This window comes from Arvicola amphibius, chromosome 6 (assembly GCF_903992535.2).
Source record: "Arvicola amphibius chromosome 6, mArvAmp1.2, whole genome shotgun sequence".
Taxonomy (NCBI): Eukaryota; Metazoa; Chordata; class Mammalia; order Rodentia; family Cricetidae; genus Arvicola; species Arvicola amphibius.
The window spans coordinates 97,015,831-97,028,766 of NC_052052.2; the positions used below are offsets into that span (position 1 = coordinate 97,015,831).

General features: G+C 40.1%; 1 protein-coding gene across 10 annotated transcripts in view; it reads right to left on the bottom strand.

The window, feature by feature from the left end:
• Cacnb2 (calcium voltage-gated channel auxiliary subunit beta 2) overlaps window positions 1-12,936 on the bottom strand; it is a 351,316-nt gene that overhangs the window by 20,094 nt on the left and 318,286 nt on the right. For all 10 annotated transcript variants that reach the window (XM_038332732.1, XM_038332735.1, XM_038332729.1 and 7 more), the window contains 3 exons: window positions 7,368-7,490; window positions 5,591-5,727; window positions 2,200-2,276 (listed from right to left, as the gene is read on the bottom strand). In XM_038332732.1, the coding sequence (XP_038188660.1) occupies window positions 2,200-2,276; window positions 5,591-5,727; window positions 7,368-7,490 (337 nt within the window). The remainder of the gene's footprint in view (window positions 1-2,199; window positions 2,277-5,590; window positions 5,728-7,367; window positions 7,491-12,936) is intronic.

Here is a 12,936-nt window from a genome sequence, read left to right on the forward strand (position 1 = left end):
TAGAGTTTTACACCACACTACAGCATTCATTGCTCATGTTGGAAGGTTTCTGTGTGGTGCTACTTGAGTAGTGTTACCCTGAAGAGGATGGAAAGCAGGTCATGAGTCCCAATACAGAAGCTTGCTATTAACAACTTCCAGATAGGGAAGCAAGGATCTAGGCTACTATCTCCTTCTTAATGTGTCTTAACCAATATCAAATCTGTTTCCTTATATACTTTATCCTCGCTACCTTCTACTGGACTTATGAAAACCACATTCAAGGACCAGTACCCTCCAAGAACTTGACTGGAAATGAGGCTAGAAACCATGACAAATGCAAGAGCTTACAGCCCTTCATTATGGTGACATTTCTGAGTTGGATTTTAGGGTCTCTCCACAAAATCTCATCTGCTATGGTCATCAGATGGATTTGTTTAAAAGGAAATTAAAGGAATTAAAACTGGAAAATCATAAAGAATGGGATGCATACAGGTCTAGCCTTGACAAGAATGACATATTCAGCCACCCAGGCAAAGCATGAGCTCCAGATGGAAACTCACCTGCACCTCAACACCAAGGGCCCCAAATCCCTTTCCAGTTTAGTACTTGATGACTTTTTGCTTTAACTTAGGTCTAGAAGTGTCTGGATTCATTCTGAAAGATTTCTAAAATATCATATTCAGAACACATTAAGAAACACGCTTTTCAACTTTCCCGTTTTCTATCCATGCCATTGAACTCAGGTGATTCTTCTCCTGAGAGATGCCACCCACTTTTAATTACACACCTGTATTCCCACACCTTAGCATACATTAGCATTACGTGGGAGCAGTGCTTCCACATTTTATAAATACTTATTAGTCCTCACTATTGTTTACTTTCTTGTCCCATCCCTTTTTATAGAGAAACTCAGAAACATATTTTAGCTTACTCTTAGAGCTTGGGTCAAGTGAAGCCAAGTTTGGGGATGAAGTCTATGCACAGGTGTGGTGTGAGTTACGTGTTGTGCAACTGGAGATTACCCCATCTCATGGGGATTGGAAATTACTCCTTGGTCTAGCAGTGAGTTGGAAATTATAGTTAGGAACTCAGGTAAGCAAAACAAATGAAAGTTACACTTGGAGGCTAGTCTACATTTGCTATGAAATGGTTAGTTGTGCTTGGAAGTTGACTTGGAAATTTTCTCTAGGATTTTCTGACGATTCCCTTTACATCCATTGAGCTATTGATATGAAACTCATCACAGAGCCTAAGTTCTAAATATTCTGATAGTACATCTTACGTTTGGTTTTATTTCCAGGTCAATCTCAATGTTGGGTTTTAGTAATGATAACATGTGACTCCAAAATTAAATATTATTTTACGTTCAGGCTGACTTACTTGTTCTCCAGTACACAGGTGCTTTTCAGCATTGCATTAACACAAATTGAGGTTGTGTTATTAGGGAGCATGGAAGAACTTTGTCTCCAGCAGGGCTTTACCTGATGTAACTTGCTTCCATGTTAGAGCCCCTACGAGTCTTCAGAGACAGACTTTTTGATAGTTAGGGTATCTGTAATGGCTAGAGAGGAATCCCTGTAACCTCACATTTGAACAAAGGCAGGAGTAGAGGCCTACAGGGATTCCTGACTCCTCTTCCACTGTGGTAGACATGCCCTGATTAACACTGCAAGGCCTTCAGTGTCTACTCTGAGCAGACTAACTTAATTTTCAGTGCCTTTAAATTGCTGTGAGTTTTTCCAGCCAGTATAGATCCTAAACTGACATTTCTTTTTGTGCTCAGATTTGGCTCACTTAGACATTTTGCTAAATGTTTACTTGATAAAAGATTTCAACTTTCAGGAAGTATTTATAGAAGAACTTCAGCTTTGCAATGACAGATTTATCAGACAAAATACAATAAAATAAACTGAAATTTAAATTCTAGCTCACATAAAACTTTTCTTCCCTTGTTAACATGTCATAGTAGGACTAAGGTATGCAATTAGATTACAGCTGTCACTTCTGTAATAACTTAGAGCAACACAGGCTAATTCCTTGCTTGATTTTCAATACCAAGAAAAAAAAGGAAACCCTGCCCATTCTGTCCCTAATTTCATGGGGACCTTTTTCTTCCTGATACACTGTCACATTTGCAGGTTTGAAATTCACATAACTAATGGAGTCTGGGGAAGCACTAAAGGCATAGGCAGTGGTCGGCACTGATCTCCTACTTACCAGATGATGGAGGTGTCGATTTCCTGGAACTAGGTACTATGTCACCCAGACTGGATGAAGAATTTCCTCCTGATTTACTGAAGTAAAACAAAAACTCAGATTAAACTTAACAATTGTTTTATATGCTAAAACATTGTATTGCTCAATAAATGTTCTAATTTATTGAGTTTTTAATTGAACCAAAAATGTGTATTTCTAACAAGGAAACAAACAGTCATTTCCCAATGGAGATTCTTGGAGTCCTTGAAACAGTTTTATGATAGTCTCTGTTTTGAAGTTCAGTGTTTAATAGCTTTTTTAAAGATTTATTTATTTATTATATATACAATGTTCTGCCTGCATGTTTTCCTGTATGTTAGAAGAGGACACCAGATCTTATTACAGATGGTTGTGAGCCACTATGTGGTTGCTAGAAACTGAACTCAGGATCTTTTGAAGAGCAGTCACTGCTCTTAACCTCTGAGCCACCTCTTCAGCCCCCAGAGTTTAATTTTTTAAAGTCCCTGGGAAAAGAGTTGGATCATTTCTACAGCCCTCTAGTTTCATGCCCAGATGACAGATGGGTAGACAGTAGAGATTTCCTTTGCCTATACATTTAGAGGATTTGTAGGCAAGGTGTAAGACCTCAAGGCTAACACCAGTTCCTTTGGCTTAGATTGATTATTTTTAGTATCTTAAGATTAAAATTATACCTTGCATGGCAATCTGTAAATGAAAATCATAGCAATACCTCAATTTATCAATCTTTAAGACAAAAGAAGAAACTTAAATACAGATTGTAGTATGAATTAACTAGAAATTGATAGTGAACATTTTCAGAACAAGACTAACAAGAAGGATTCAACTTTGTTGCAGTGTGAAGATTTTATTCAACACTTATGAACTGGGCAAAGGGGTATCTACTAAAACATACTTGTAAGAAAATGTCATAATGACATCTGATATCTTGTGTGATAATTTTAAAAGTAAAGAATATAAATTACACGATTCTGTAAATTAAAATTAAAGAATTACCAGATTCTGATGAGATGGAGCATATGCTTAAGTCTTAGGAACTTTGGAGTTGCTAGTATAATGTACGGCTCACCAGTACATATAAACGTGTGTCAACTCTTAACACACGAAGATCCCAGAAACGTGCCGACAGAATAAGAATGCCATGGAATTAGGCAAGATAAGTGCTTCTTAACATGGATGGACCAGGTCCTGCTAAAAATAACTGTGGACCATGGCTGTGCCTCAAGGGGCACTGCTGACAAAACTAACTACTGGCATGCAGGAAAATGATATGCCCTCATTTGGCATATCATTGATTCTAGTCTTCTAGCATTTTAATACACAAAGCCAATCCCAAGCATTTTACTCTATGTTGCTAAGAGTTTAAATACTTCTGCACATTCAATAAGGACATGCAGATGTGTATACAGCTCATAAAAAGTAGAACTTACAGCATCATCATTTTTGGCAATTCCACAAGGATGCTGATGGTTAAGACCAAGCACTTCCTTGCTGTGCCTTTTACCTTTGGTTTTATTTCCCCCAATCCTAAGTCCCACCTTAGTTCAAACATGAGTTTGCTCTACTTTTAGAAAGATGCTGCTAACCCCTAAATGGTTCAGAGGCAGATGGGTTCTTGAATGCCATCCACAGGCCAAAGTCTTGAACCGTGTGCCAGTATCACTGCCTTTGATGTTTGTTAGCCTTTTTAAACTTTTTCATTATTATTTGTGAATAATAATGTCTACACATATGTAAATATACCATCTGTATGCAATGTCCTTGGAGGCCAGAAGAGGGCATCTGATCCCCAGGAACTAGAGATACAGATGGTTGTTAGACTCCATGTGGGTGGTAGAAACTGAGCCTGGGTACTCTGGAAGAGCAACCATTACTCTAACTACAACCATTACTCTTAACCACAGAGCCAGCTCTCCAGCCCCTAATTTTTGTCAGACTTTGAAATCTTTGAATATCTGTACATATATGCATATGTATGTGTATATATAACACAGATAAGTATATGAATAAGTATATGTGTACATATATATACAAATTTCAATATTCTGAAATATGTATTATATACAATATATTGTATATTATTATATTATATTATATTATATATTATATATATATATATATATAAACTCTGAGTCTGACACTGGCATGGTGGCGCACACCTTTAATCGCAGCACTTGGTAGGCAGAGGCAGGCGTATCTCTGTGAGTTTGAGGACAGTCTGGTCTACACAGAAAAACCCTGTCTTGAAAAAAACAAAACAACAACAAAAAAACACAACTCTTTATGTCCTCACAAAATATCTTAATTGTTAAGAGGCAAATGTAAACACTTTCAGAGGTGAGTAGAAGTACTTACTCATAACTAGAAAAAGGTTGTTAAAGAGATACAGTAAAATCAAATCAGCAGAGGCAGAGTATACAGTTAGAAGAAAAACTAACCAGATCACTAGAATAAATTGAGGGCTATTGGGAGTGTAACAGTGATCAGATGTTGGTCTTAATTAGATTGGGTATATTCTATTTCACTCCGCTGTTGACAGTCGGTGAAAAATACTGCTAACATTAAAATATAATCACTAACAACGTAGTTTATGACATCATTGTATAAATGAGCAAGATGTAAAGGAGTGAGAACAGAAGCTCAGTTATCTACATGAAGGTAAAGTCTTCTTTATCCCCCTCCATCCATCCATGTGGGAAGAACCATACCGTGTTCTCCAGCTTGGCTATACAGGCTTCAATATGAAATTCAGCACAGGGATGAGAAGCCCGCCTAAGGAGTATCTTAGTGAAGGGAAGGGAAGCTTAAGCCTCCCATGAAGCTGCAGTCAGAGTAATAGGCCTGGCCTATTATATAACTCAGCTAACCGCTATTCGCAAAGGCAATTTTAATGTGCTTTATGCATAGTGTCTTTTTACACGCTCAACAGCTGGAAGAACTGAAAATTGGATCTGACGGGTGAAAATGAAACAGACCACAGAAGCTGTTGTTGCCCAGTGATGTCCGAGACTGATATCCCTAAAGAATCTCCCAGTCACCTAGGACGGCTACAGACAGACACTGGGACTTCACTGTGGCTGCTACGTTCCTGAGTATGTTCAGCAAATGACTAGGACTTCAGGGTCTCCTCCGTGCTGAAGGCAAACCTTAATGCTCTGTGACCTCAGCTGCTTTTATTAATGATCATAATCGGATTCTCTCTCAAGTGGGCTAGAGATCAGAAGCAGGGATGGAGTGTTTTTAAAGGGCTGTCCATGAACTGTATCAGCATCTGCTTGACGCATAATAAGGATCGCAGCTCTTAGCAAGTAACAGGGCAGAAGAGAGGGCATTGTCTGCATTTATTCATAAACAGCTCGTGTTTTCCTCATACCTGGAGTAGAATTTCCCTTGCTTGGCTCTCTGTTCATGCTGTAGCCTCATGTTTTCTAGCTTGACCGGGCTTGGAATAAATCCAATTTCACAGCCTTCTTTGACCAGTCGTCCTATCCACCAGTCATTATTAAATTTCTGCACACAAAATCAAAAGTATTAGAATGAATTAGTACACGGAAAGATCTGAATTGATTTCTTCTATAACCTTTTTCAGCAGAGAGAAACATGGCAGTTAGAAGCGTGCATCGAATATGAAAATTCAAGAAGCCCCTTGGCTTTATGGGCTGAGCTCAGAAGAGTGAGGTATTCTTGGTGCTCTCAGCCAGCAGTTCAATGAAGGCTTTGCATTCCCTTGTGTTCCCCTTCCCAGTGCTGTCTTTAGGACCAGGCTGAATCTGTGCTAAGCTTCCAAGGTTATTGTCCATACCTAGCAAAAGACAGGAGCTCAGAAGCCTTATGGAGCCCTTTCCCTTATAATATGGGATTAACTGAAAGTATTAATATTGAGAGAGATATTAAGTATACCTGAAATATTTTGTACCAGCAAAATGTACTTCTGTGCAGTTTTATAACCATATAGTACTGTGTTCACACATGTTTTTTTTCTCATGTTGTACTGACAATTTATCTCTTGCAGGTAAAGTGTTTATCTTGAATCTTCACAATCTAATTTTATTTTCCTCGATTAAATCTATTCTCAAACATCTCAAAGACTGCTCCTGCTTTTTCTCTCCTTAATAAAAAATGGTTCTTCTCAAAGTATTGGCATCAAGAAAGCCCCTGTGTTAGTCAACTTTTTGTTGTAGAGTGGTTCATGCCCTTTCTGAACGTGTGTATTTATGTGTTTTGATGCTGTGAGCTCTCCTAATGGGCAGTCAGCATTTCCTTCCCTCTCGCTCCTTAGTTCACTTGTCAGTTAATTTTCATAAGCTCCCTGTGAATCCTCCAACTGTAAATTAAAAAATCAAAATAAAAAGCTTGTGTGCACACAGACTGTCATCTAGGAAGAATTACTGTCACCGTGCTATCCCACAGAATAAGTACGTGACATGTGAACACCTAATACAACTTAATTAAAGGTGAATTTTTCCAATGTTCGGACCGTCATTGTCAGCTTAGGGGAAGAGGAAGTTCCTTGGCATCAGCTTCTTGTCTCATGTGTTCTGTCTGATTCCCGCCATTCCCTTTCCACTGCAGAAATTATGCTCCTCTGCAGAAAGCCACAAAACCTTCTCCCAGGAGGCAGGCATGGTGACTCATAACGACAGTTCTAGCTCTCAGGTGAATGAGGTGGAGCAGCGATAGAAGGAGGATTATAGCAAGTTTGAGGTCAGCCTGTATATAGTGAGTTTCAGAGCCTGGACCTCATAGAAAGTCCTGGGCCACAGAGTGAAACCTTGTCTCAGAAAAAAACGAAACAATAAACCCTCCTCCTTAGCATAGCTCCAAGTTCGTACATCATGGAAAATCACGCATAGTTAATCAAGGTTAATCATTTAAAGATAAAGTGCAGGTCACACATAAAAATGGATTATCTAACAAAACAGTTCCTAATTTCTAGGGCACAAAGCCCAGAGGGGCTCTGGCTCTTGCCAGGAGCCTCTGCCTCCTTCCTCATTAAGTTTATTTATACCAGAAAAGGCTGTGAGCCGCTGATTTAGCAGTATTTTAGACAGCCGCAGCTAGACAGGATGCATTCTCACAGCAGTAAGAAGGCAGTGAGCGTCGAAGGTGACATCACCTTCACACCCAAAGAAGCTGAAAGTTTTCCTTACTTCCTTAACATGCAGAAAATCCTTTGCCTCGAAGGAGATGGCCATGCCTGGCACCGGGACGTCATCCTCCTGGGCTGCGCTGTACCTGACGTTGGTCCGAACTGCAAATGCAACAGGTTTTGTCTAAAGAGGGATGGGAGGAAAAACAGAAAGAAAAGAAATAAAGGTGGCCTTCCCTTCTCCCGCTCAATTACAAAGACACACTCCAAAGCTGGTGGAATCCTGTCCTCCTCACTGGTTCCTCATCACAAAGCAACTTGTTAGGGTTCTCAGTGAATGTGATGGCCCTCAGCCACACCCACCCACATCTGAACTAGAAAACAAAAAGCTATTGTTCTCGGTGCAAGCGCTGAAGTAAGAAAAGTGAAGAGAGATGAAGGGAACACTTCAGCAGACAACAACCGGAAACCAGGACACACGCACAATTCCTAATTTGGTTTGGGTGGAAAAAAAAAATCACAAAACATAGAAACTGCCTCCCTACCCTGAACATTCCCTTCAATTATCACTAATGATTGATTCCCAATGGTATAATATTTGGAATGGAAAAATAACTAGAGAATATATGCTCCAGTCTTAGCAACCATTATTCATGGCTGCAGGGAACTGTGAAAGCAATGACCTTTTTATCCTACCCTTTTTCCCTCCTCGAGTTCACTGATTAATTTAGCCACCCTTCACTGTTGGGTGCTTCTGAAAATGCACAGGTAAATATCTGTTCTCACTGGCAATACATGCATATTCAGAAGAGGGATAAATGGAGGAGGCCGGTATTTATGGCATGCATATTCTGAGGCCAGTGGCTATTCCGCCTTCCCAGGTTTCCTCTGTCCTGGGGGCAAGATCAAACAGAATCAGACACACCTTGGCCTTGTAGAAGGTAAGAGCGTGGTTATAGACTAGTTATAGACAAAAATCTGGGACACAGTGGGACCCGAGAGATGATCTAGACCTTGGGGGCAGCAAAGCTAGGTCAGCCTTCTAGACCAATAGTCAGGATGAGCTCTGAGACTGAGCTCAAACTGCTTTGCTCCCAGCTTCAGACTCATGGGCCTTCCAAGTTTACTAGAAAAGCTCCGTCAGGGCTTAAGGTAAGGTGGCAGGGAGAATAGACAGCATAGACACAGGGCTAGCCCACAGTCCTGTTCCGACATCAATAGCGGGAACTCTGGGGCTGGTTGTTGTAGAATTAATTATAGTTACATCCATGTTTATTCAGGGTCATCATCAGGACACCTGCGAATCAACGTGGTCATCCCAGTGTCACTGAACTCTGTTACGGCTCCAAGGACAACATCCTCAGACCCCTCCCAGGGCTCCGCTGTGCTAGTCCCGCATCCCTTTCTAACTTGCTTTTTAGCTGTAAGGCACAAGGCACCCGAGGTAACCGTGGATCATTCAGCCCAGTTTTGCTTCTTGCAACCCTGTACCAAGATGCCATGTGGGCACATGCTACATTGCCTAAGGTTGACTAGTAACTTGTCCGTGCTCTGTTGCCTGGACACACAGAATTAAAGGCTGACTATAGATTACCTCGTGAAGTGAACTTAAACAGGTTGCCCAGGCAATAAACACTACTTCACAAGAGAGGAGCACCTCCCCCTCCAGGTAATGAAGTGGAGGTGCTTTAAGAACATAAAAGCCATGCCTTAGTTACCCTGTCTTCAGCCTGTTTCCAGTACTTAAGGAGATAAGAACCAACCCATGATGCAAATGTTAAAAGCTCCTATTCTTTTCTTCTCAGTGGCTCTCCACCTTGTATCTGACCTAGTTTACGGTAAAGTATAAAAGCGAGACCGGGAATGTGGCACCTGGCAGGTGTACAGAGCACTAAGTCACCAACGGCTGTTTATCCTAGATGGGGAAATCGGCTCCAGAAGCTTTCCCAGAAGTCTGGCGTGGTGGCATGCATAGATATCCCCAGCACTTGGAAGGCTCGGGCAGGGTGAGAGCACATTCAAATGCCTGGGCTAAAGAGCAAGACCCACTTCATAGAAAGAGAACACACCACAACCCAAACTGCCCCAGGTTGTGAGCAACGGAGTGGCCACTCAAACCCGACCTTGCGCCCCCCCCAAGTCCAAGTTCTTTTAGTAAATTTAGCTGCATGGCAGTTCCAGGCTGGTTGCATGGTTTGTATGGAATTCTGAAGACCTGAAAATTATATTTTACAGTGTTAAAAAGTTGACAGGTACCTCCCCCCCAAAAAAGAAAAAAAAAAAAAGCACGAGTAACTGATTCTCATAGTAGCCGATCAGGCTCCCAAGGGAACGCTGCCATTGTTCATGAGGAACATCACACACTTTCTGATTGTTTTGCTCGTACCAACTCGAGGCCGAGTAGTATGTCAGTAGCAATGGTAAATAATGATTTTCATTTATCTGAATATCTTTCTTTTTTACCTCTTTTTTCTCAAGATATAAAGCAGTATTTCACGCAATAAGAATTGAAATATTAAAATACTGTGGCTTCATAGCGTCTAAAAAGTACCACAGTTACTTCAGGAGACTGTGAGGAAGGATATAACTACCTCCACTCTGGAAAAACAAATGCGCAGAAAGCCATGAAAAATTCCTCAGGATGAAGTATCAACTAGAAAGGGTTAACTCTAACCGTTTTTAATAGCCTGAAAGTTATTTTGGGAACATGATAGCTTTACTTTGCAAGTTTATTAATTTTTTCTCAAGGCTGTTTTTCTGTGTACCTTTGTTGTGGCAGCCCCTACATGCCTTGGCCCAGCAACCTCCACAGAGTCCCATAGTCCTCTGAGGTCCATCCATTTGCCTCAATTCTGATTCCTTACACAGTGTTCATCGGTTTGTGGCTTTCATCATGAACGTCCTCTGGAGATGAATACACTTCGTTCTAAGGTGAGCAACGCAGTTACTGGACTTGCTGCTAAAGATCCAAGCCACCTGGTGTCACCACACTCTCCGGTCCTTCACTCTAACATTAGCCTATTTGGCCTAGAGACCCAAAAGGGTTCCAGAAATATCTCCTAACACAGCTCCAATGGTCTGCCTTTAGATGTTCCTGCTCACTCCAGCTCTCTACCCCTCATCCTAGTCATACAGTCTGTGGAGAGTCAGGCCCTGAAGGATGCGTACACAGAAAGCTAGCATGGCAGGCCCTAGAGGATGGTCTTGGATAGCTCTGGCCATAAGACTTTTTTATTTTATTTTATTTTTATTTTTATTTTTTATTTTTGGTCTCTAACAGATGCTCCACTAGCTCTACAAAAGTTCTGCGGAAGCCTGTCAGAGAGGAGCTTGAGGCTTCCAGTGGGAGCAGCTCTCATGTCCTCACAGCCTCCTGCAGTCACGGGGCTTCACTGTCAGAGAGCAATTATCATAACAATTATCCTAAGTAGAAGATAATTATGTTATCAACACCCTGGTCATGGAGTAGGATGAATAGATCATCATAGACCCATGATACGAGCTCCAGCCTTCTTCCCAGACTTAATGAGGTCATCATATTGAAACTGATAGTTTAAATAAGTACAATATAATGTTTATTTGAATTTTACTAAAGCATGCCAGTTGCACAATGCTATTCAGAGGCCAAAGGGAATTCTCTGAAGATTAAAACTTTCCAATCATGATTAGTACAATTATGTAGATTTTTATGTATGGACTTCTTTATTTAGTCTTACAAAGATGTATTACATTATGTTAAATAGCAAAGCATACATTTTCATTAGGAGCATCAAACAGCATAAGATGAAATTTATAGTTTCTCTTTTAATGGTTATAATGGGTTTGTCTTAAATATGAACTACTCCCAATTTGCTACCTTTTAATAAATTTAAATAAAACTATAACCTGATTCCCACTAGATAGGATGATCAGCAAGAGGAGTTTAGGGGCTGGAGAACCATGGCTTAGGGGTTAAGAGCACCAGTTCTTGCAGATTAACTGGGGTTTGGTGTCCAGGCCCATATGGTGGCTCATAACCATCTGTAACCGAGGTCCCAGAGGATCCAGTGCCTTCTTCTGACCTCTACTGACACCAGGCACACACATGGTACAAGCCAAACACATAAAATAAATGAATAAATATTTTTAAAAAATTCCAAGTTGCTGACCTGGTGAAAGGAAAAGAATTGGAATGTCACAGTTTGGTATTTCTCTTTCAGTGGATGCCAATAAAAATATGACGCCATGCAAAAATGAAGAAAGAATTGTTGGTACACAGCCGTGCTTAGGTAGCTGCACGGGCTTAGACAGAAACAATGAATTCCATGATAGACAAAGGCAAGAAGGTGGAGAATGCACATACAAACACTGTGGGTTCAGTGACAGAATGTCACTTTCTCCATGGAATAGGAAGGTGGGGTTCAGGCAGGGGAAAGACAGGTAGGAGTTGAAAAAGAGACAGATGGCCTAATCCTTGGCTCATCTAAGAATTGGCTCATCTTAGGTGAGTGGAGTAAACAATTGTGGTGGGCTTTGGCGCAAGCTCCTGTAAAGTCCAGGTAATTGATTTCTAAGCTCTTTGTAAGCTAGTTCTGCCATGCTAGAATATAAGGAAAATCATAACATAGGAATTGAGTTAGAAGTCTGACCCCTTAACAAGGTATAATGGCTTTAAAACTGCCTTCACCATTGTTACACAACAATTCTATTTATTTATATATATATACACACATATGTATACATAGCATAGGTATAAATATACACATGGTGCATGTCACACATATGCTACATACCTATGTATATAACATGTATGAATATTTATACATACACACACCATGTTTACTTGCCTATGGATCTCAGAAATGAGTTACTAACAAGGCATGTGATGTGAATTCCTATTTTGATTAAATGTTTCATGTATTTCCCATAGTACTAGCCATACTTTAGTTACTTCTGGAGAAATCAAATAGATTTCTTTCTTTTAGAGGAATCAAATATTCAGCAGATACTCTACATCTCTACATAGGACTGCGTAGGGGATGGTTACATCACTACAGACACCAGTTTAGAGTCTCATCAGGATTAAGTTTTAGTTACATATCTGTAAATGCAAGTGTATCTGTGCTTACATAATAGAATTAAGCAGTGTGTGTGTGTGTGTGTGTGTGTGTGTGTGTGTGTGTTTTCCTATATTTGTATTACTGTGAAGTGAACCTAGGATCTCAAACATTCTAAACAGGAATGACACTGTTGACTATAGCTTCAATCCTCTTTTTATATTTTACCTTAAGACACGGTCTCATGAGGTTGGACTTGAATGTACTATGTAGCTTGAATATATAAAGCTAGCCTTGAACTTGTGATCTGCCAACCTCACCTCAGCCTTACGGGTAGCTGGGATTACAGATTTACATCACCAGTCCTAATAAAGGGGTAAATGTTTTAAAATAAACTTTGAAATCTTATCATGCTAAAACTACTGAACTTTCAGAATATGAAGTCAGAGTTGTATATAAAACAAAATATATGGAATAGCTTTGTTGTCTTCTAAACAGATAAAGTGATAAACCTATAAAAGTTCCATAAAGTAAGTAATAATTCCTAAAATACGACCTTGAAGATATTACGTGAAAGGATAACTTGGCCATGAA